Source organism: Anoplopoma fimbria, chromosome 9 (genome assembly GCF_027596085.1).
Source record: "Anoplopoma fimbria isolate UVic2021 breed Golden Eagle Sablefish chromosome 9, Afim_UVic_2022, whole genome shotgun sequence".
Lineage (NCBI taxonomy): Eukaryota > Metazoa > Chordata > Actinopteri > Perciformes > Anoplopomatidae > Anoplopoma > Anoplopoma fimbria.
The window spans coordinates 18555536-18578140 of NC_072457.1; the positions used below are offsets into that span (position 1 = coordinate 18555536).

The following is a 22605-nucleotide window of genomic DNA, read 5'->3' on the forward strand; positions in this document are numbered from 1 at the left end:
ACACACACGTGTTCAACCTCTGGAACAACTCATGACTGGCACAGCGAGGCCGCCATGTGATCCTCACACCATTTCCATGGCGACGCGGTGATGGCGAGGAGGGCCACAGACTCAGCCTGCTTCTTCTCGCTGCTCTCCTTGTGTCTGGAGGCGAGCAGACAGCGGAGGATGAACACATATCTGGTCTCCAGCATGTGAAAATGTTTCCCCTCACTTTATCTCCCCCCTTGTCTCTCTGACCCCCTTTTTCTTCTTCAGGAGCACAGGCTCTGGAAGGGAAGATTTAGCCCAAGCACATGAATCAAGTCTCAACGAGCATACGCACACTGCAGCGTTCAGTTTCAGAGAGACAGATGTCTAAGATGGGCCTGAGGGAGGAGGGGAGCGTTCCTTTCCAGCCACAATCATCCACAGTTGTGCCTCTAAATAGAAAGTGGCACGCTGGCACCAGATCTGGACAAATCCCTGTCCATGTTGGCACGTTATATTTGGATGGAACATGATATGCTGCATGCTTCTATGTGCATGTGTGGGGGCGGTGTGGGGGTTGGATTTATCTGAAGATGTGAGCTCTGCTTTCAGGCTCCCCTCAGTTTGAATAAGGCAACAGGTGCAGGGCTGTGCTACCGTCTGTCCGTCCACAGTCTCTGCTGTGGCCTCTGGAACAAGGCTCCATGGGCTTTGTCTGGGAAACACCCCTGATGGTTGGGATCCCGTTTTGTCCTGGGGCTAAAACGTGGTGGCTGGAGCTTTCTGAGTGATATGAATTGTTTAGTCCAAAGGTTAAAGATCACAGATCTCAACATGGTGAGGGCTGAAGCAGCTGACAATGCTAACAGTGCTAATCGTGCAAACAACAGCAACAGACACAACTGACAGAGCTAACAGTGTTTATCTGAGGGGGAACCAGACGCTGGGCGCTATGTTTCCATGACGACGCTGTCTGTCTGGATGCCGTTATTAGTGGAGGAGTGGAGGTGTCGGGTTACACAAACAGAGGCCGAGTTATTTTGAAGTTACGTTAGCGATGTTTGTGACGCGTTTCCATTCTTATGAGACGTTGAATCGTTTTACTTGGTTTACGTAGTTATTCTAATCCCAACAGACATGTTTCTTCAAACCTAAATAAGTGTTTTTTTACCTTAAGATTAGCAAATGTTTTTGTTTGAATTCACATCGTTAACCACGTTTCACTGCGACTGTTTGCCTCAGAAAGTGACGCCCAGGCGTCAGTACGTGAGGCGTTAGAATGAGAACGTGTTGTCGGAGTGGGTCGGTTCCTTGGACTCAAGGTTGTGTTGCTTTCAGCGTTGTCGAGAACACACACTGCGCCCACACTGAAACAAATCAAAGCCTTGTGAGCCAGTTTGCTGATGGTGTCAACTGTGTTAACACTGCTGGAGGAGAACCTTGGCAGGGACTTTAAAACCCCTGGAACAATTCATTTCATCAGAGGAGGTGGTGTTGAAGTCCAGTCATTAAAAATACATTTATCAAAGAGATTAAACATTGTACGCTGTGAGAAAACCTTGAAGACTAGAATAGATTAGGTCTAGTTGGTAAACAAGAGGAGAATTAAAGCCTCCTCACCTCACATGAAGTCATTTACAGGCATTAGGGCCCAGATGACTGCTCAGATTTAGCTCTTCATAGAATGTGTTTTAGAGGGGATGAGGAACAGGACAGGGCCAACCAGGATTCAGTTTCAACAAAGAAGAGCCCATGTTTTAATCCTCTGAGCGCTGCCCTTCATTCCTCTCTGGCTCAATGTTCCACTAGCACATTCAGACATTTGACTACAACCTGAGGAAAGAACAGGGTCGGCTTCCAAACAGACTGCTTCACTTAAAGTAAAGTCAGCAGCCAGCCAACATACAGTTCACCAGGCGGAGGCAGAGGGGAGGGGCTGTCACCTGTTCCAGGGTTCAGTGCTAACAGAGCAGCGTAGCACCTGATTTAGCCCTGCTGACAGGCTCAAGGGTTTCCATGCCGACAGCCAGGACAGACCTTAAGCACTGTGGCCAAACCTCAGTCTCTTCATGAAGGGGTGAATCGGGTGGCAGTGCCCTCCTTTTGTGTGTGTGTGTGTGTGTGTGTGTGTGTGTGTGTGTGTGTGTGTGTGTGTGTGTGTGTGTGTGTGTGTGTGTGTGTGTGTGTGTGTGTGTGTGTGTGTGTGTAGATGCTCCATGCACTCTATGGCCCACACTTATAAGGATGGGAAGAGAGGAGTGAGGTTTGGAGGTTCAGTCCACGTGTGGGCTGAGAGAAGTAAAGAAAGCATGAGAGAGAAAGACACACAACAGTGGAAAACAGGAGGAAAGAGAGAAGAAGAAGAGGAGGAGGAGGAGGGGAAAGATGAAAGAGTCCCGATAAAACTCTGCAGTTTGCATCTTTGGTTTTTATTTGTGCCAATGGAGTCAACACATTTAACAATCTAGTTATATTCTCCAGATTCTCTGGGTCATGTTATTGTTGGTCAGTTTGCAGACACACACTGTACAGAATAACCCCCCTCTGGAGGCTAACTCTCTGACTCTACAGATGCTGGGAACCCTCTGTAGCTCTAGAAGGCTAATGCACTTGACCCCGGGAACATGCAGGTCGTGGTGGACTAGCCGGGGGGAAAAGTGGACCAGAAGAGACCAGAGGAGGGGCTGAGAGACAGAGACGGGTTTCTGAGGGAAGATAGATGGAGAGAGGGGGTGAGAAATTGTAGGAATGAGATATGAATGCTGACTTCTCGTGGGAACTCTCACCTCCTCTCTCTCCCTCCCTCTCTGTTTCTCCCCCTGACTGGTGGCATTGAACGCCCGGTCCTGCATGTCCCGTCCCGTCTGCTGTTTACCCTCTCACTGTTCATTAACCTGCAGACGGGGGGACTGGGACTGGCCATCGCCACCGATACTGTAGATAAGCAGAGGTGGTGTGTGGATTCTGCTGATCAGCTATGAACCTGTAGGGAACTTTGTCTCTGCATGTGTGGAATGTTCCATGGGAGGGGCTTCAGGCTTGGGAATTAACAGGAAGTATGCTTGATTCACATTCAGATACATGGCTTCTGCCTTTTGGACTTTGGAGAGAGAGAGAGAGAGAGAGAGAGAGAGAGAGAGAGAGAGAGAGAGAGAGAGAGAGAGAGAATGGATCATTGTTATTGTGGTAGATTTATTTATGATCATTTTTTAGATTTTTTTATTGCCCAGCACTATGTTTCATTAATAAGAAAACTAACACTGGTTGGCGCCAAAACAGGACATTTTGTGAATATTTAGGACAAAGACGTGTTGATGTTTGATATGAACACGTTACTATTGATCCAGCAACCAAGAAGGAATGGACTGGGTCTACATGTGTGGATATCATTCTCTAAGTTCTACTATATAAGAGAGAACAATGTCAGAGGGGCATATATAAAGTAGTCCTTGGATACAAAATACCTGTGTGCATTCATTTCACATAGTTTTATGTTCCTTTTTATCACATGTCCCTGATAACATGTCCTTCAGCTATTCAACAGTGCGAGCTGCTCTGCGCTCAACATCTGAACGTGCAGAAACACAACCCCTGCTCTCTCTGAACAAGATGCACAGAGGGACAATGGAATAAAGAGTGTGGGATGTATCAAACTGGGTTCGATAGAGATGTAATGAGAAAGAGGAAACCTTGAGCTGCCTCTCTGTTAAACATCCATTTCTGGTAGAGGAGACCAGGCCAGGTGACAGAGGGAAGAGACAGAGAGACAATAGAGTCAACAAGACAGAGACGGATGGAGACGGAAGTCAGTCAGCTGCCATATACATCTCCAGATAACAGGAGGCAGAGTAACACAGGAAACAAACAGATACTTTAATATACTGTGACCAAATATGGTACCCACCATCATCAGTCAGAGGAAGGATGTACAGACATACAACACTACAGTGAAATAGATTCATCAGAAGCAGATAGAGCTGAAGGACTCTTCAGGTTCCTACATGCAGAAGCTACCAGCCAGAGACACGCTCCATCTAAATACAGGCCTGAGCCTCCAACCTGAGAGGGACCACTGATCTATACAGAACACTGCTGAAGGCCTGTGTTGGTCATCCAAGTGGCCTACTTCAGTCTCTGCATCCAGCATGTTCTTCAGGTGATTCTGAAGGTGGTTTCCTTGGTGCGTAGAGTTCTCTACTCTAACCATGAGGTTTCATTTGGCAACCAATAAGAAGGTTCCACTAGGTCCTGTTCCTAACATGAGGAGCTTTACATTTTACATTTTACATTTTACATTAAGGTGTGTAAATGAGTCCAGTTCCTTTCTTTCATGGGTTGTTGTTCTGTCTGGGATGTTGTGGTAGAGCAGCTGATCAATCAAAGACTCGCTCCCAGGTGAACTAGCCTGCAGCATTGTATTCTAGTTTTCTAAACTGTTTCAATTAGAAAATCTCATCTTTCTCTTCAATGATTTTTAAATCTTCCTGTGAACGTTTTTATCAGATTGTATCTCGTCTTTTGGTGCGTACGACAGTAAACTAAAGTTTCTTCTGTCTTTCTGTCTGTGTCTCAGGTTCCCTGAATGTGTCCCTGTCTCCTCACAGTCACACTGCTAACTTTATGAGCCGAGGAATCATCCCAAAAACTGCTGAACTGTGCTCATTCTTCCTAAATTCAGCCCACTCTCCGGATCCCTTTGCTGTGGGAAACACTGCATACTTTACACCCTCTGCTCCACATCCAGCGAGGACCCGGCCCGGGCCCTCCGGTCTAGTGCCTGATTGTTACTCACCAGATCTGTGCCTGTGATGGTGTGTAGCTGTCCTTCCTCTGCCTCTCAAAAGTCTGTTTCCTGCTCTTCTCTCTCTCTCACACACATAAATAAAATAAAACAGTCCTTTATCCCTGACCTGAAACAATGGGCTCCCTCATTCTGTTGAGTTACAGTAATTCCAGAGAACATCCACAGAACACCTCAAGGACAAAGAGGCTGAGCTAGTGGCCTGACTATTCAGCTATTTATCCTCAAGGATGGCATACCGATAACGCCTTGAGGTCTAGGCACATGTTTCCATCAAACGGCCCACTTAGAGGTTAGAGATTCCTGCTTCAGTGACCTTCCCTTCAAGCGCTCTGACCACAGCTACTGTATAATTTTCTGAGCTGAATATAAGATGCTGTGTGCCCAAAGCGTGCTGCTAGCATCCATCAAGCTGTTTGTAAAAGGACTGAATATCAACCTCGAGCCCGACTCTCAGATTAGACCAGGCTAATATGGTCTGTTGGTTCTTCAAAGGTACGGTAAACACTGAAGACGTAACGTTAAAGTCTCTAAAGCTTGAGTTGCTGTGTGGAGGCTCCTACGAGGGCAGACTTGGAAAAAGAAAAGAGGTTTTGTGTGCAGGCGTGTGGACAGAATACAAACCAAAGGCCCTCGTAAAAAGCTCCAGTCAGAGCGTGTCCTTCTTTCAGACGGTGAGCCATGCCGCAGCTTAAAAGAAAAAACGGGCCGACTTCACCCGGGGCCCCGTCCCCCACTGCTCAGAGGCTCCTGACACATGCTCATGAAGCTGCTCACTAAAGGAGTGACCCTGAAGAACGCAGCACAATCACAGTATCTTCATCTTGGTGTCGTGCCCATCATCACTCTATATATATATATGTGTGTATATGTTAAGGTGTAGAGCAGCAGTCGGGAACCTATGGCTCGCGAGCCATATATGGCTCTTCCGGTGACGGCATATGGCTCCCAGACAATTTTGAGTTGAAAAAAAAATTTGGAACTGATTTTAAAATACTTATGATATTTCTTAATAATACTGTGTCATTTTAAAGTAAACAGAAATTAGTTTTGAAGATAAATTTCACGGGTCACGGGTCACCCGTGGGTCGGGTCGGGAACCAATGGCTCGCAAGCATGTCCGGGTCATTGTAAAGGTGAGGAAATCAATTATATCAGATAGCCAACTAGTTTATCCGCTTCAACCCTTGTAACGGAAAAGATGGCGAAAAGAAAAAAAGACGATGATTACCGTGCATTCCAGGCTGCGTGGACAGAGGAATTTGCATTTGTGGAGAGAGCAGGATCTGCGGTATGTCTAATATGCAATGATAAAATTGCATCGATGAAACGGTCAAATATAAAGCGGCACTTCGATACGCACCATGCTTCATTTGCATCGAAATATCCAGCGGGGGACAGCAGGAAAAGGGCATGCGAGGAGCTACAGCGGAGAGTGCAGACGATTCAGCAGCAACTACATGTGTGGACCAAGCAAGGTGACGGGAATTCCGCTAGCTTTGCGGGTGCTTTGGCAATAGTAAGGAATGGAAAGCCATTCACAGATGGCGAGTATGCCAAAACATTCATGCTTGATGTGGCCAATGAACTGTTTGATGACTTCCCAAATAAAGACAAGATAATCAAACGAATAAAAGACATGCCCCTGTCAGCAAGAACTGTGCACGATCGTAGCATCATGATGGCAAATCAAGTCGAGGAAACACAAATTAAGGACATAAACGCCGGGACATACTTTTCTCTCGCGTTAGATGAGTCAACAGACGTTAGCCATCTATCTCAGTGCAGTATAATTGCCAGGTATGCTGCAGGTGACACACTGCGTGAGGAAAGCTTGGCTGTTTTGCCAATGAAAGGGACAACAAGAGGAGAGGATTTATTCACGTCTTTTATGGAGTTTGCTAAAGAAAAAAAACTACCGATGGATAAACTTATTTCTGTCTGTACTGATGGTGCACCCTGTATGTTGGGGAAGAACAAAGGATTTGTAGCGCTTCTCCGTGAACATGAAAAGAGAGCCATCCTAAGTTTTCATTGCATCCTGCACCAGGAGGCGCTTTGCGCTCAGACGTGTGGCCAGGAGCTTGGTGAGGTGATGTTGCTGGTCATTCGAGTGGTCAACTTTATTGTTGCCCGAGCTTTAAATGATCGCCAGTTTAAAGCTCTGTTAGAAGAAGTTGGGAATCATTATCCCGGTCTGCTTTTACACAGCAACGTGCGTTGGTTGTCAAGGGGGAAGGTGATCAGCCGTTTTGCAGCTTGCCTGAGTGAAATCCGGACTTTTCTTGAAATGAAAGGCGTCAAGCATCCTGAGCTAGACAACACTGACTGGCTCCTGCAGTTTCACTATCTCGTGGACATAACTGGCCATCTGAACCAGCTCAATGTGAAAATGCAAGGTATTGGAAATACAATCTCATCCCTTCAACAAGCAGTGTTTGCATTTGAAAGCAAGCTGGAAGTCTTTCTCAGGGACATTGAAACAGGTCGTCTTCTGCACTTTGAAAGACTGCAACAATTTAGAGATGCATGCTTAGCAAGTGACTCCACTCAACATCTGGATCTCCAGCAGCTAGCTGGCTTTACGTCCAATCTCCTGCAGTCATTCAAAGCATGTTTTGGAGAATTTCGTGCGCGCACTGGTCTTTTCAAGTTCATCACTCATCCACATGAGTGTGCAGTGGACAAAATCGACCTGACATGCATCCCCGGGGTCTTTATCGGAGACTTTGAGCTGGAAGTTGCTGACCTGAAGGCATCAGACATGTGGATGAGTAAGTTCAAGTCACTTAATGGAGAGTTGGAAAGTCTTGCGCGACAGCGAGCAGAGCTGGCGAGGGAACACAAGTGGACAGAAATGAAAATCTTCAACCTGAAGACCAGCTGATTCTTAAAACTTGGAACAAGCTTCCTGTGACATACCACACAATGCAGCGTGTGAGTATTGCCGTATTGACCATGTTTGGCTCTACATATGCATGTGAACAGTCATTCTCGCATCTCAACGCCTGCATGAAGCTCAACCTCACCACGTATGAACCAGACTACAAGGCCATCAGCAAAACCATGCAGCACCAGAAGTCGCATTAAAAGTAAGACATATTTAATTTATTATACGTTAAAAATACTATATGGCTCTCAATGAAATATATTTAGAAATATTTGGCTTTTATGGCTCTCCCAGTCAAAAAGGTTCCTGACCCCTGGTGTAGAGAGAGACTATGGCAGAGGCATGTGGTGTTCTGCAGAGTATTTAGGTGTATTTAGGTGACATGTTGGGGCGGCTGTGGCTCAGTGGAGAGCAGGGTCGTCCTCCAATCAGAGGATCGGCGGTTCGATCCCTGGCTCCGGCAGTCCATGTCGATGTGTCCTTGGGCAAGACACTTAACCCTGAGTTGCTCCCGAAGGCTGTGCCATCGGTGTATGAATGGGTGTGAATGATTAGAGAGACCCTGATGGGCAGGTGGCACCTTGCATGGTAGCTCCTGTCATCAGTGTATGAATGGGTGTGAATGGGTGAATGATATGTAATGTAAAAGCGCTTTGAGTGGTCGGAAGACTAGAAAAGCGCTATACAAGTACAGTCCATTTACCATGTTTGTGTTGATGTTACAGGCATGTGTGACTACCAGCCTCTGTCTGTCTCCACTCGTTCCCTTCCTGCAGTTCAGGTCTATCGATTGCTCGATGACGAAGAGCCAGTAATGAAAAAGATCAAAGCTGTGTTCCTGCAGAGCAGCTTCAGCCCCAAACCAGCGTCAAATAAAGAACTACTGGGAAGACGATAGCAAAGGATGGAGAGAGAGAGAGAGAGAGGTGCTATTCTCTCTTAACAGAGTCCAACAGCATCGAGGTGGACGGACAAAATGGCTCCCCACAGGGCGATTCTGTCTACATGTTGCCTTAATGTATTCATTCTATCGGCCAGAAAGGACTTCTTTTATCACAGAGGGCCACTAAATATCACCGTTATGGCTCCTATTAGTCTGACCTAAAACACATCCTCCTGGTCGCTGGCTGCACTCTGGCAGGAACACGGTGGGACGGGACTGGATCCACTTTTCAAACCGCCCCGTTTCCATGTGCTACAGTTGTTGGCACCACATCAGATATGACAGAATAGGTTTTTTCCACCACTGCTCATTTTAGAAAGGCCACCGCAAGAAAAGTGTTTCTTGCTAATATATGAAATGATCAATGAATCATAGATGTTTGTTTCTGGCTGCTATTGTTAGCGTTAACTAGCCAGTGCTAGCATTAGCCACATAGCTGACGCTAGCAGCCAGAAACAATCCTAGACGTTTGTTTCATGCTGGTCCTGGCTCCTTTGATCTCCTGGTCCGTTTTCTGGCTGCTAGCATTAGCTAGTGGTAGCATTAGCAACATGGCTACTGCCCAAAGCAGGAAACAACTGCATTAGACCTCAGTGCAACCATAAAGGCAGACAGAACTACATAATGAAAGCCAGACTTTTAGGACATTATTGGATACACATTACAGTGTGCTATCAACACTTACACCATAGAGAAAAGTTCAAGCAAAAAGCTTGTCTTTTGCCACTTTAAGGGTGATAGAGACCGAGACAAATAGAGGCTGAAACGTCAGTGTTCCAGCCATCATGTGTGTGTCTGAACAGCGTGCCCGTTTTACTGTCATCGTCACATAAAGGAGGGTTTTAGGGACACAACTTAAACAAAGTGAGTCTAAGCTACATGAGGCCCAGCCAAGAACCAGGGCCCGAGTGTTTCCAGGAAGACAGCCTGTTCTGGTTATTACTAGGAAACCGTGCTGAAAACCCCAGCGGTCTGTGCCAAAGCGTGGCTTATAGTGTCTCCAACTGTTTCAGAGCGGCCGTCCATGTCTCTGTCCTCTCGGGTTAGCAGGGCTGCTGAGAGCACGAGCCGCTCCAGGACGCTCTAACAACAATGGGATCAAACAGGACCATCAAAGGCGTGGAGCAGGTCAAAGTCTGGCAGAGAGACTCTCCTTTGGGCCCTCATACCGGCGGCGATGCCAGTGGTATCTTTCTTCATGTATGTGGAGCGTCACAGTGCAAATGAAAACATCGAGGAGGCAGGCAGAGTGAGATGGTGGTCGACTGCAGCACGCTTTAAAAAGAACATCTGGTAACTCCCATAAATGTGTAGCAAAGGACTTTCACACTAGAACCAAACTCTCAGACCAGGTTGGCTGACCTTTGCCCTGATCCATCTGACAAACAAAACAAAATCAATCTTTCAGCTGCTGACTGGAAGTGAGTTTGTGCCAAGCCATGCATGAACCATTGAAGTTCATTAGTTTCCTCCTGGGCACTTTGAGGGAGGAGAACCAGGAGGAAGACCCACATCCAGTCCTCTGGCCTCCCCCTGTTTATTATTCTACCTCTGTCTTTTATTCCACATGGGTGGACTGAGTTGCAGGGGGCTGTGCTCCACCTCACACTGCCCCACCGGTTATCAAAGGGAGCTTTCAGAGAGGACCTTTCCTCCACTGATTGAAACATCATTTCCTGCTGGACTTGCACACTGGGGCCATTGAGATGTGGCCCCTGTAACTCTCTCACTGCGGCCCCTTCATATTTACTAGTGACCCTGAGACCTCCGGTCCAATATACATGTGGTATCAGTTTGCAGTGGAATGAATGCACACAAACATTCTCTCAGTATGGAGGGCTGCAGCGTTCCAAAATAAATAGTTCTGAAGAGAGAACTGGACCCTTTAAACATGAGAGTGAAGCGTCTGAGCCAAGTCAAGAGAACAGAAAAAAGAGTGTATTTCAAGAAGCCACCAATCAGAGCAGCCTGCACCAGATAATCTAGCAGCGACCCACTATAAAGCCCGCTACGTCAAATGAACTTCCATGTGGATTTGTGCTTGTCCTATAAAACAGGCCTGTCAGCTCCCTGACGTTTTGAGGGTACGGCAGAGATTAGATGAGAGAGAGAGGAAGAAGTGGGGCGAACGAAGGAGGGCGGTGGAGAGAGAGAGAGAGAGAGAGAGAGAGAGAGAGAGAGAGAGAGAGAGACGTGCTGCATTGCTGCATCTGTACGAGGTGTCTCCCCTGCTCCCCCACCAATTACTAACACTCACATTGATTCACTGAGGCAACGGGGTGAGGAGACCACAGGCTCACACATTAATCTATACTAAACAATGCTGAGAGTTCACATGGATGACTTGTTCAGAATGCATCCAGCCAATGGCGTTAGGATCACTCTACACACACACACACACACACACACACACACACACCTCACACAGAGCCAGCAGGACAGGACATGAGAGGGGAAGGTTACCTGTAGGTCAAAGAATTTGCTGTATCTTCTGTAGACGATGTGGGAGGTGTTGTCCGAGTAGGTGACATTGATGAGATATACCTGCCAAAAAGAAGAAGAGCAGAAGAAGGTTCAAACTTTATTCAAAATGTCTTTTCATTATGAACGGGTTTGTTTTGTGCAGCAAACAGAGCAAAATCCCAAAGATGCTCAACCACCATGACACAAAGCAGATGATGCTCTCATTGGAAAAGCTGTAACTAGAGAACGACTCATAGATTACATTGGCAAATCAGTTACTCAATAGATGCCAATGAATGGATTGTAAGGGGATAAACGTGTGCTTGTAGCAGCAACATGCCCACACAGCTCACCAACATGAAGGTTCAATGACACACACTCATAAACCTGATGGATAAACCTCCTCTGTCAGCACTCTGACCTGTTGGCCGTTACCCTCGGCTGCAGCACTGATCCATCAGGAGGAGGACAGCAGTGACGAGGCCGATCCAGAGGCCAGCAATGTGTCTTATTATCATGGGTTGATAGAACTAAAGGGCTCTCAAGTGGGTTAGTTTGTTCCATAACATGTGAAGGGTTAATGACATTGAGTTAAGGGAACCTCCAGAATCTGATCTAAAGCTCGTATTGTTCTAACACTCTCATGGATGTAGGGCTAACAATTCCCTGAGATATTCCAGTACCTCCATTACCAAGAACCATCCATGCTAACTCTTTGCATGGCCGCATTGTGTGTGTGTACCCCAAAATGAGATACGATGCATGACCACAAGAGGCCTCAAATATTCACTCTGCTGTCTCTCTGGTGAGCACAGACTCCATATTTCCATCGTTGCTGGCAGATCAGCCAAAACAAAAAGCTTTCATGGGGTTTTCGGATGTTTCGCACCTCAAAGCTGTTAAATATCTAAAGCTAAAACAACCATTATGAAGAGATTTACAATAAAACAAGATGTTGTCACCCAGCCAAAGCATTTCAGCTACGTGGCCCAGACACAGTGGGAACACAAATCCACTTAGCATGAAGGCGCCGTGAACACAGGAACCATTGACTTTGCTTCTTGTACAGCATTCAGATCAAATAAAGGCCACGTGTTTCCCTCATGAGGCTCTGCTGCTCCGTACTCCAGCAGGCTCCATCTCTGACTGATCGAACACCATCAGTCCAGCCCTCTGAACCTGCCAAGAGGCTCCGGGCAGAGTGAAAGACCCGGACGTGGACGTACGGAGGGCTGCAGCCTGAAACAAAAGAGGTTCCACTACAACGCCGAGGGTTAAAGGCCTTGTTGCTGCTTGGAAGGGACTCAGCTGCTGCTGGCAAGGAGCCATACAGTATGCTCACTACCATGCAGACACAGCTCCTGGCATCCAGAAGCTGTGTCTGTCACACTGCAAACGTAGCACGGTGGGGTGTCACCACAGCCACTGGCTTTGGCATTCATTGCTATGAAAATGTGCTCCCCAGGGAACCTCCGAGGTACTAAAATCACTAAAGTCGAAAATGGCTCAGTGCCACAGTCAGCAAGGTTTCCCAGTGTCTTTGTGCCTTCTGTAGAGGAAAGCAAAGAGCTGTCTTAGAGCTCATTAACAGAGCGTCTCTTAAAGAGATGAGAGGACGGTTCAGAGAGATGATGACTGGTGGCTGAGGCGTCCTCACAAAGACCAGCGTCCACCTCACTGGCACAAATAGTCAACATACCTCTATGCTGTTGGATAGGGACTAATGTAAATCCCTCAGAGGGACATGCCTCAGAGGGACATGCCTCAGAGGGACATGAGCGGCTGCCCCACAGCTCGGTTGTGTTTGGGGTCCTAAAGTTTTTTTATTAACAAAAATACAAAGAAGCTACATCAGTTAATATTCAGATTGTATCCACAATAGTGGTGTGGCTCTGTGGATGGAGATGTCCATCAGTCAGTCATGACATTCAGTGATCACATTCATGGTCCCCAGAGGAGGAATCCCAGTGACTATGGTGATCCTCTGACAATGACATGGTGTCTTTGAGTGACATGTCTCAACAACTATATTTTCCTGTGCCGATGTGAGGGTGTAAGGACAGAGGATGTGAGGGTGTAAGGACAGAGGATGTGAGGGTCTAAGGACAGAGGAGATGAGGGTCTAAGGACAGAGGAGGTGAGGGTGTAAGGACAGAGGAGGTGAGGGTGTAAGGACAGAGGATGTGAGGGTCTAAGGACAGAGGAGGTGAGGGTCTAAGGACAGAGGAGGTGAGGGTGTAAGGACAGAGGATGTGAGGGTGTAAGGACAGAGGATGTGAGGGTCTAAGGACAGAGCAGGTGAGGGTCTAAGGACAGAGGAGGTGAGGGTGTAAGGACAGAGGATGTGAGGGTCTAAGGACAGAGGATGTGAGGGTGTAAGGACAGAGGATGTGAGGGTGTAAGGACAGAGGATGTGAGGGTCTAAGGACAGAGGATGTGAGGATGTGAGGATGTGAGGGTCTAAGGACAGAGGGTGTGAGGGTCTAAGGACAGAGGATGTGAGGGTCTAAGGACAGAGGATGTGAGGGTCTAAGGACAGAGGATGTGAGGGTCTAAGGACAGAGGATGTGAGGGTCTAAGGACAGAGGATGTGAGGGTCTAAGGACAGAGGATGTGAGGGGCTAAGGACAGAGGATGTGAGGGTGTAAGGACAGAGGGTGTCGCATGTGTACAGAAGCCCTTTGAGGCAAATTTGTCATTTGTGATTCTGGGCTCTACAAAATAAACTGAATTGAATTGAACTATTGGATGGATCCCATTCAATTTGATGCAGGAATCCATGTGCCCAGAGGATGAACCCTAAAGATCCACCAGCTGTTTGAAGCTGGGACTTACCATGAGGCTGACCTCTGTGGTTTTGAGTGAAATATCTGGATGGTTGCAATGACATTTGGTGCAGACACTGCTGTCCCTCAGGATGTAAAAGCTTTGGTGATCCCTGAACTAACATTTAGCGCCATCATAAGGTCTGACTCTTCATGTGTTTATGACCAAATACCAGGAGCTCCTCCTCTTCCTGAATGAAGCGCTAACTAGCTAACATGCTGAACTAAAATGATTCTACACATTATCACTGAGTGTGTTAGCATGCAGAGATTAGCATTTAGCTTGCAGCACTGCTGCCTCAGTACAGCCTCACCGAGCTGCTAGCATGGAGGTAAACACTAATATTCAAATAAATCTTTGGCTTCTCTGTCCTTCAATTCCTCCTCACTTATTGGCCAACAGGAACATATGTGGTAAACAGATATCAGCTGTAGGTCAGCCTGGTACAGCGTGTCTCCACTGTGGCACATGAGGTAGAGTGCTTGACCCGCAACCACAAGGTCGGTGGTTTGAACCCCTCTACAGGCAACATGCCGAGGTGTCCTTGAGCAAGACCAAAATTGCTCCCCGCTGCTTCATTGCAGCCCACTGCTCCTCCGGGATGGGTCAAATGCAGAGAACCGAATGTCCCCATTGTGGGACTAATAAAGGCTTAATTATTATGGCTGTTAGTGTACTCATCAAACTCCCATCATGCCTCAGGGCAATCGGTGCTGAGCTGAGTTCCACAATGGGAGCCGGGAAAAGATGTGGACCCAGTGAAAAGATCCAAACCCCAGAAGCAGATGGGAATGTGATGGCAGCTGCAGTGGAAAACACAACCAACAACCATCCTTGGTCTGCCCATGCTGAAAATATCAAGCTTAAATCTGATGCCCCTCCCCCCTCCCCCCACCCCCAAAATAGACTCTATTCACTCCTCTACACTCCCAGTGAAGTAGAACAGTCTGGGCTGCAGTGACAGACAGGGAACATCTTCTGCTCTAATCTCATCACTTCATATTCTACATGCTGACTTCATATTCTACATTCTGACTTTCTACATTCTGACTTCATATTCTACATGCTGACTTCATATTCTACATTCTGACTTCATATTCTACATTCTGACTTCATATTCTACATGCTGACTTCATATTCTACATTCTGACTTCATATTCTACATGCTGACTTCATATTCTACATGCTGACTTCATATTCTGAATACCACATGGTAGCTGATTCTTCTTCACTCTCTCATGCGGCCCACATGCTGACTCAGAGCTCCAGTACATCCAGTCAACAGCATTTATTAGCTCTATACAAACGAGTAATAAATGGTTGACTATAACTGTTTATTGATGAACACAGTGAAGACACACTTTCTATCATAACAGCTGTGTTTCACTACACTGATGAGTCCACATGAGGAGTTTTATCTGTGGACAAATACATTAATAAACACTGAAATCTGCTTTACAGTGTGCTATAAACCATTTATTAAATATCTGAAATATAATGCTCAAACATGCTAATTAAGAGTAACGTGTTAGCAACAAGAAAAATCAGTTGAGAAATAATCTGTCAATTATATAACTCCATATGACAAGAAGAAATGAAAGACTAATTCTGATATTAAGAAGCAGGAAAACAACACCAACAACAGGTCTCCACTTCGTCCATGTTGTTGTGGAAGAACCGCAGAACCGTCAGAACCGCAGGACTCAAGATAGAAGCCCGGTAGTGAGTAGTGAGGAGTGAGTAGGTTTGATCAGATGTACTAGTACTATTACTGCTGTCATCATTATGTCGTTTCTTGAACACAGACTAGTCCAGTTTTCAGTCACGTGTCAATACTCCATTTCTCTCTTCTGACATGTCAACTGTCTTTTCAAAGAGTCTAAAACCTGATTCATAAACCGGGAAAACACAGAGGAGGGGAAACTAAACAAGCCAAAGAAGGCTTGGGGGCTGGAATGTCCCAGATAGCAAGAAAAGACCTGCTACGTCTGTTATTCCCACAGAGGAAGCAGGACTGGAAAACAAAAGTTTTATTCATGCTCAGAAGCAACGAGACAAACAGGAATTGTTGCGACAGAACAAATTGCACCTCTGATTATTTCTTCATGTTCTTCTGAAATAGATTATGAATATTCATGCTGAGTTTACAGCCACCTTTTCTAAGAATCATTTCTCTAATAACATAACATCATTCAGAGATACCAACAGAGAAAATAACTTACAGTTTCGGAGGAAAGCCAGGACCAGTCTCCCAGTTTACAGTGAGGAAGGCAAGAGAGCGCAGAGCTTGGTGGGGCAGAGAACGAGGAGCTAGCCACTAAATGCACTGAACCCCGCCTAAACCACTACATTTAAAGTTAGCTAGAAAACAGACACACATCAAGCTCTCAGACCATGAAAGCCCACATTCTCCTCTGACTAGGAAGACTTCTCTTTGTATGGGAGTTAAGTCTTTCCACATGGAACCACGACCTAAATATACTCACTAGTCTACTACAGTCACTTCTTCCCTCCACATCAACAAATGACATTTAATAGATTCTTCATAGATGTTTCTCAGCAAAGTCAACATTAATGTCATCATAGTGAAGTCCACTGTGGGACCATTCCATCCATAAGCTTTGGTAGAGGGTCTCTGGAAACCCCACTACAGACACTAAAGGGTGTTTGCCCACTTTGAGATGGACCAAGTGCCTCTGTGGTGGACGCAGGAAGTGGCGGTCCGGGTGCTGAGGAAAACGTGTCTATTCAGAAGGTACGTCCTGTTCACCTTGATACCATTTTCATTGGATCAGATTAAAGACAGACAACAAAGACCATGGACTCATGTGAACAATGTCTACCATACAAACACTGCTTCTAAGGGACCATTTCCAACAGGAAGTCTTTGATATGAGACTTTTTGAGACAACTACCTGACCTCCAACGAGGCCCAAGCTGATAAGAGTCCACTAGAGCTGTCCTCCACTGAAGAAAGTCTTAGTCCACTAATCCACTGTGGGACCTTATCCACAGATCCTCCTCAAAGAATCAGACAGAAGCACCACTTTAAACCTTGTGTTTAGCAGAGATGTGCTCAATAGCTGAAGAAATAAGTCAATCAGCTGAAAAAAACCTAAAGAACAATCAATGGACTACAGATATGTTAGTGGACTCATCAGCTCAGAGTTGGCTGCCCTACATCACATGATAACCTGTGACAACCTGCACTGATATTAATATCAGATATCAGGCCAAACCTGACTCATCTATTCCATACAGTTCTATCTCTATTAAATATATTCATTATTTACTGCTATTTCAATTCCTGTTTCATCTTTGACCAATGGGTTGCTGCTTTCAAACCGTTCTCACTTGAAGTGTGATTCCTGTTTTATTATAAAGATTTTTCTCTAATTTGATGATTTATTATTTGATAATAATAGGTAAATCTATATCGATGTATTTATTTGTTACGTTTTGTTTTTCACAGTTAGGAAAAGCAGAATTCAAGACAAGATTTTTCCAAACACTTCTTATAGAGATTAAGTCTCAAGAATTATAGGACAAGTCGAATTCAAGAGTCAATCTGTCAAAGGAAGTCTCAGGTTTAGTCTCAAGTCCAGAGTCTTCATTTAAACTGAGTCTTCCATGTCTGGTTCCATGCCACAGGGGAACCAGAAGTGCAACAGTGCTGAAAGGACTCTTGCCTGTAGAACTCTATGGTCATGACTCACCATGATGATGTCATAGTGATGTCACCAGGGTTACACAAACATGGACCATTCTTTTTCCAATCTGTCTCTGGTGAGTGTAAGATCAATACTAAATCATAGAGCCACCTTTCAGTTGAAGTATTTGTGTAAATATAATTCTATGATTTAACTCTTGCAGTACTTTCTGGTGGAGATATTATTAACCGGATCAAATATTTCTAACAAATCATCCTCAAGATTATCTTATCATGCTAACCAGCCCAGTGTGAATCCTGACTATCTAGTAATCTCCTAAAGACAGCTCCAGCTCTTCTTTCTTCACATTCCTCCTCCTCCTCTGTCTCTCAGTCCTTCTTCTGTCTCACTAAAACTCATCCACTGCTGTTAAAATAAAACCAGAGTTGGTGCTCTCCGTCTCTCCACAGAGCATCTCCATTTCTGGGTCATGTGATCATAAGTCAGGCTGTTGAGAAGAACGCTGGAGGCCGTGTTGAAGCACCACAGCGTGAAACTTCTACCCTTATCGTGGGAGAACGTCCCGCTATGGGAATCTGGCTGCTGTGACAAAAAAAAACGTTCGTCTATCACAAACAACATCTGGTCCTGAACACATGAAGGATACACAGATACACACTGAGTCAGTATCAGGGTCAGAGGTCGGGCTCTGCTAACTCAACATGGAGAACATGGACTTGACTGACTGACTCCCCTGACTCCCCCTCTTCTCTCTCTCTTTCTCACACACATACAGCCCTCCAGCACTTCCAGTTAAACCATCGTTGGCCTCATAAACCTCTGCCCACATCAGCCTCTCAGTTAGAGGTGAGCATCTGAGACCAGGGATCCCTTCACTCTTTGTTTGATGGACCGATACATATTTGAGTTAGGAACAGTTCTCTGTAGAGGTGTTTTATGGAGCCCAATAACAACAGTCATCCAGTCTCTAGAAAAGGAGAAGTTAGTGCACTGGGACTGGTGGGTCAAACAGGAGCTTAAAGTAAACATGGCTGCTCTCTGTTATCACCCCCTCCTGTCCTACTGAAGAGAAAGCCCCTCCTCTAACAGGATAAGCATGTCCAGCAGGTTCCACAAACATTACAAGGGTCCACAGACTGTGTCCTCTCTCGTTCCCTTGTTCTCTTCCCACAGTGACTAGCCTCGTCTCCTGGGACGGGGTAGCCAGGGAAACTAGGCCACGGCCCGACCCGCTGAGACTGAGTACAGCTCAGCTCAGCCCTGAGAAGCTCCTGTTACACTTCAACTGTTCTCGGCCTGGATACCACTCCACCAGCCCCTCTATACACATGGAGTGATGCTGAACCAGTCTGTGGGAGCAGTAGCTGTGCATTAAGAGTCCGGCTGCATTAAACCAAAGTAGTGTAGATATCATCAACAGCAGACCACTGAACATACTCACATCAGCCTGCTAAGCACCAATATTAGTTTTCAGTGTGTGTTTTAAGGAATAGAGAGAGATAACATTGATGCCATTCTTCATTTGTTAAAGGCTGTATGAGTCCTAGCACATTCAGAGCATTATACTATAGATTTAAACAAAGACCATCCATGTAAAGGTCTAGAGCAGTGGTTCTCAAATGGGGTACGTGTACCCCTGGGGGTACGTGAAGGCACTCCAGGGGGTACGTGAGATTTTTTTAAAATATATTTAAAATTAGCATCCATTCAAAAATCCTTTAAAAACTGTTATTTAATAAATATTCAATAAAATATAAGTGTAAGTTCATAAACTGAATTTAATGCAACAATGCAATCGTCAGTGTTGACAGTTTAATAAATCAGACACTGATGGCAGAGCGCTTAGTATTACATATTTTTTTCAACCAGAAATGCTTTGCGCTGGTTAGGGGGTACTTGGCTAAAAAAGTATTTCACAGGGGATACATCAGTGAAAAAAGGTTGAGAACCACTGGTCTAGAGGAGTAATGTCTACCAGAGCAGAGCATGAAGGCTCAGTGTCTCATCACTGAGCCTTCATGCTCTGCTCTCATTGTTCACATAGCTGGCCAACCACGGGGCTTCTAGTGCATGATAGTGCATGTTACTGCATGTTAGTGTGTGTTAGTGCATGTTATTGGATGATACTGCATATTAGTGCATGTAAGCGTGTCTTTTAGTGCATGTTACTTCATGTTACTACATGTTAGTTTATGTTACTGCATGATAGTGCATGTTACTACATGTTAGTGCATGTGAGTGCATGTGACTTCATTTTAGTGAGTGATAGTGCATGATACTGCATGTTACTGCATGTTACTGCATGTTACTTGATGTTACTGCATGTTAGTGTATGTTACTGCATGTTAGTGCATGTTAGTGCATGTTACTGCATGTTAGTGCATGTTAGTGCATGTTACTGCATGTTAGTGCATGTTACTGCATGTTAGTGCATGTTACTGCATGTTACTGCATGTGAGCGTGCCTTTTAGTGCATGTTACTTGATGTTACTACATATTACTTCATGTTACTGCATGTTAGTGCATGTTACTGCATGTTACTGCATGTTAGTGCATGTTACTGCATGTTAGTGCATGTTACTGCATGTTAGTGCATGTTACTTGATGTTACTACATATTACTTCATGTTAGTGCATGTTACTGCATGTTAGTGCATGTTACTGCATGTTACTTGATGTTACTACATATTACTTCATGTTAGCCTGCGCCACAGGTTAGTTCATGGCCGCTGCTCGCGGTTATGGCTCATAACGGCGTCCAGACTGACAGCGTCGTCTCTCTGGTTCCCCCTCAGATAAACACTGTTAGCTCTGTCAGCACTGTTGCTTTTGTTGGCACTGTTAGCACTGATAGCTTCTAGCTGCCGGCTCAAAAGTCTCCATGTTGAGAGCTGTGTGGAGGCAAAATAAATGCTCTGAATTCTATATTTAGCACCTTTAAGTATGGAGCTAGATGCAGCAAGCAATTAGCTTAGCTTCAGTTTTCATGAAACTGGAGGCAGGAGCAGCAGCTAACCCGGCTCTGACTAAAAGACTAGACTGAGAACCATAACTTGATGATTTCTTATTGCAGATACACTGTGTAAACTCGTCACCTCACAAGAGTCAGAACAGGACTAGTCCCTGAACAGACTCTTATAAAAACCATCACAGCCTCACAGACTTTAGTGGACACCATGACGGTCCGGCCTGCCTCCATATGAGGACGGAGCAGCCTGTGAGCAGCTGAAGTCTACAGCGCTCTACCTTCATGCTGGACCACCTTCAGAAACCGTTGTCCCTGTTCAGTTAGACACAAATTCAGAAGTTACCTTTAACACCTAATGTTAGGTCATCTCCCAGGCTGAGTCATCAACCAGGCAGTGTGGACATATTCCACAGGGCCAGAGCCAATCAGACGGCTCTTTGCTCACATTTGAATACTCACATTTGTGGCCTTGAGGCCCTCGTGTACATCATCTCCTAATCTTGGAGCCATGTGGACATCCAGTTTAAAGACCGTGGTTATTTCTAACCTTATAGAAGTTAATGTGTAATCAAATAAACAAAGTAAGTGTCACACAGCAAACCTGGGGGCAGGAAGTACTCCAGTGTGGGAGAACTGCTGGGCTTCAACAGCTCCAGGCAAACTGTAATTAAGCTGCCATGTGGAGTCTGCTGCCTGCTCTGTTTTTGATGGGTACTTGAAGGCGACACAGTACATGCACAATACCCAGAGAATAGAAGGGGGGGGCTAATTCCTGCCCTGAGGCTCTGTACAGTGATGTTTCTACAGTGTCAGAGTTTAGGTATCACGTTCACTGGTACTCCCCATGTTAAAATAAGAGCTGTGGTTAGGAGGTATCATCCACTACGTGGTGTGGATCATTCATCACGCTGTCTTTAGGTCTTATTTCAGGTCATGTACACAGGTACAGTAGGTCTGATGGAGCCATGTGTTTCCTAACTGTGTCCACATATCGTTATGCCCAAGGGTCTGCTGGACTGTAATTGCTTATGAGCCAGTCGTTTATTATGACTTGTTTATGAGCTCAAAATAGGATCTGAACCGGGGCCCAGGAGTGCAGAGCCCCAACACAGAGCCACACCTAGAACAGGTGTAGTATTGATGAAGAAGGCCACAGGGGGAAGGATCAGGAAGGTACTAACAGTCTCTGAAGCCTGTCGGATATGTGGAGAATACCAAGTGACCTACATTCTCAAAAAATGAACGATGACACAAGCTTTGAACTGAAAGAAAGGACATTTAAAAGGTCATCAGATATAGTTTGATGCCTGTCAGAGCTCCATAACTACTCTGCTCTACTAAATGGACCTGGTGGTGAGATCATTCTATCAACCGATGCTGGTAACATTTAAACATGTACAACTCCTTCTGATCATGTGATATGATCAAAAGCTCCAAAACAACTCAATGAACTCGTGTGAGATGACAACCGGTTACCAGATAGTTTAGTTTTTTTACCCCAACATCACAGATCTGTCTCAGGATTGTTCAGCATTCATAACGTGGTCATGATCTAAACATGTTCAACATTCATAACATGGTCATGATCTAAACATGTTCAACATTCATGATGTGGTCATGATCTAAACATGTTCAACATTCATAACGTGGTCATGATCTAAACATGTTCAACATTCATAAACATGTCATGATCTAAACATGTTCAACATTCATAACGTGGTCATGATCTAAACATGTTCAACATTCATAAACATGTCATGATCTAAACATGTTCAACATTCATAACGTGGTCATGATCTAAACATGTTCAACATTCATAAACATGTCATGATCTAAACATGTTCAACATTCATAAACATGTCATGATCTAAACATGTTCAACATTCATAAACATGTCATGATCTAAACATGTTCAACATTCATAAACATGTCATGATCTAAACATGTTCAACATTCATAACGTGGTCATGATCTAAACATGTTCAACATTCATAAACATGTCATGATCTAAACATGTTCAACATTCATAAACATGATCTAAACATGTTCAACATTCATAAACATGTCATGATCT

At 45.2% G+C, this 22605-nt stretch overlaps 1 protein-coding gene across 3 annotated transcripts in view; it reads right to left on the reverse strand.

The window, feature by feature from the left end:
- sh3pxd2aa (SH3 and PX domains 2Aa) overlaps positions 1–22605 on the reverse strand; it is a 97653-nt gene that overhangs the window by 72949 nt on the left and 2099 nt on the right. For all 3 annotated transcript variants that reach the window (XM_054603846.1, XM_054603845.1, XM_054603844.1), the window contains exon 2: positions 11068–11148. In XM_054603846.1, the coding sequence (XP_054459821.1) occupies positions 11068–11148 (81 nt within the window). The remainder of the gene's footprint in view (positions 1–11067; positions 11149–22605) is intronic.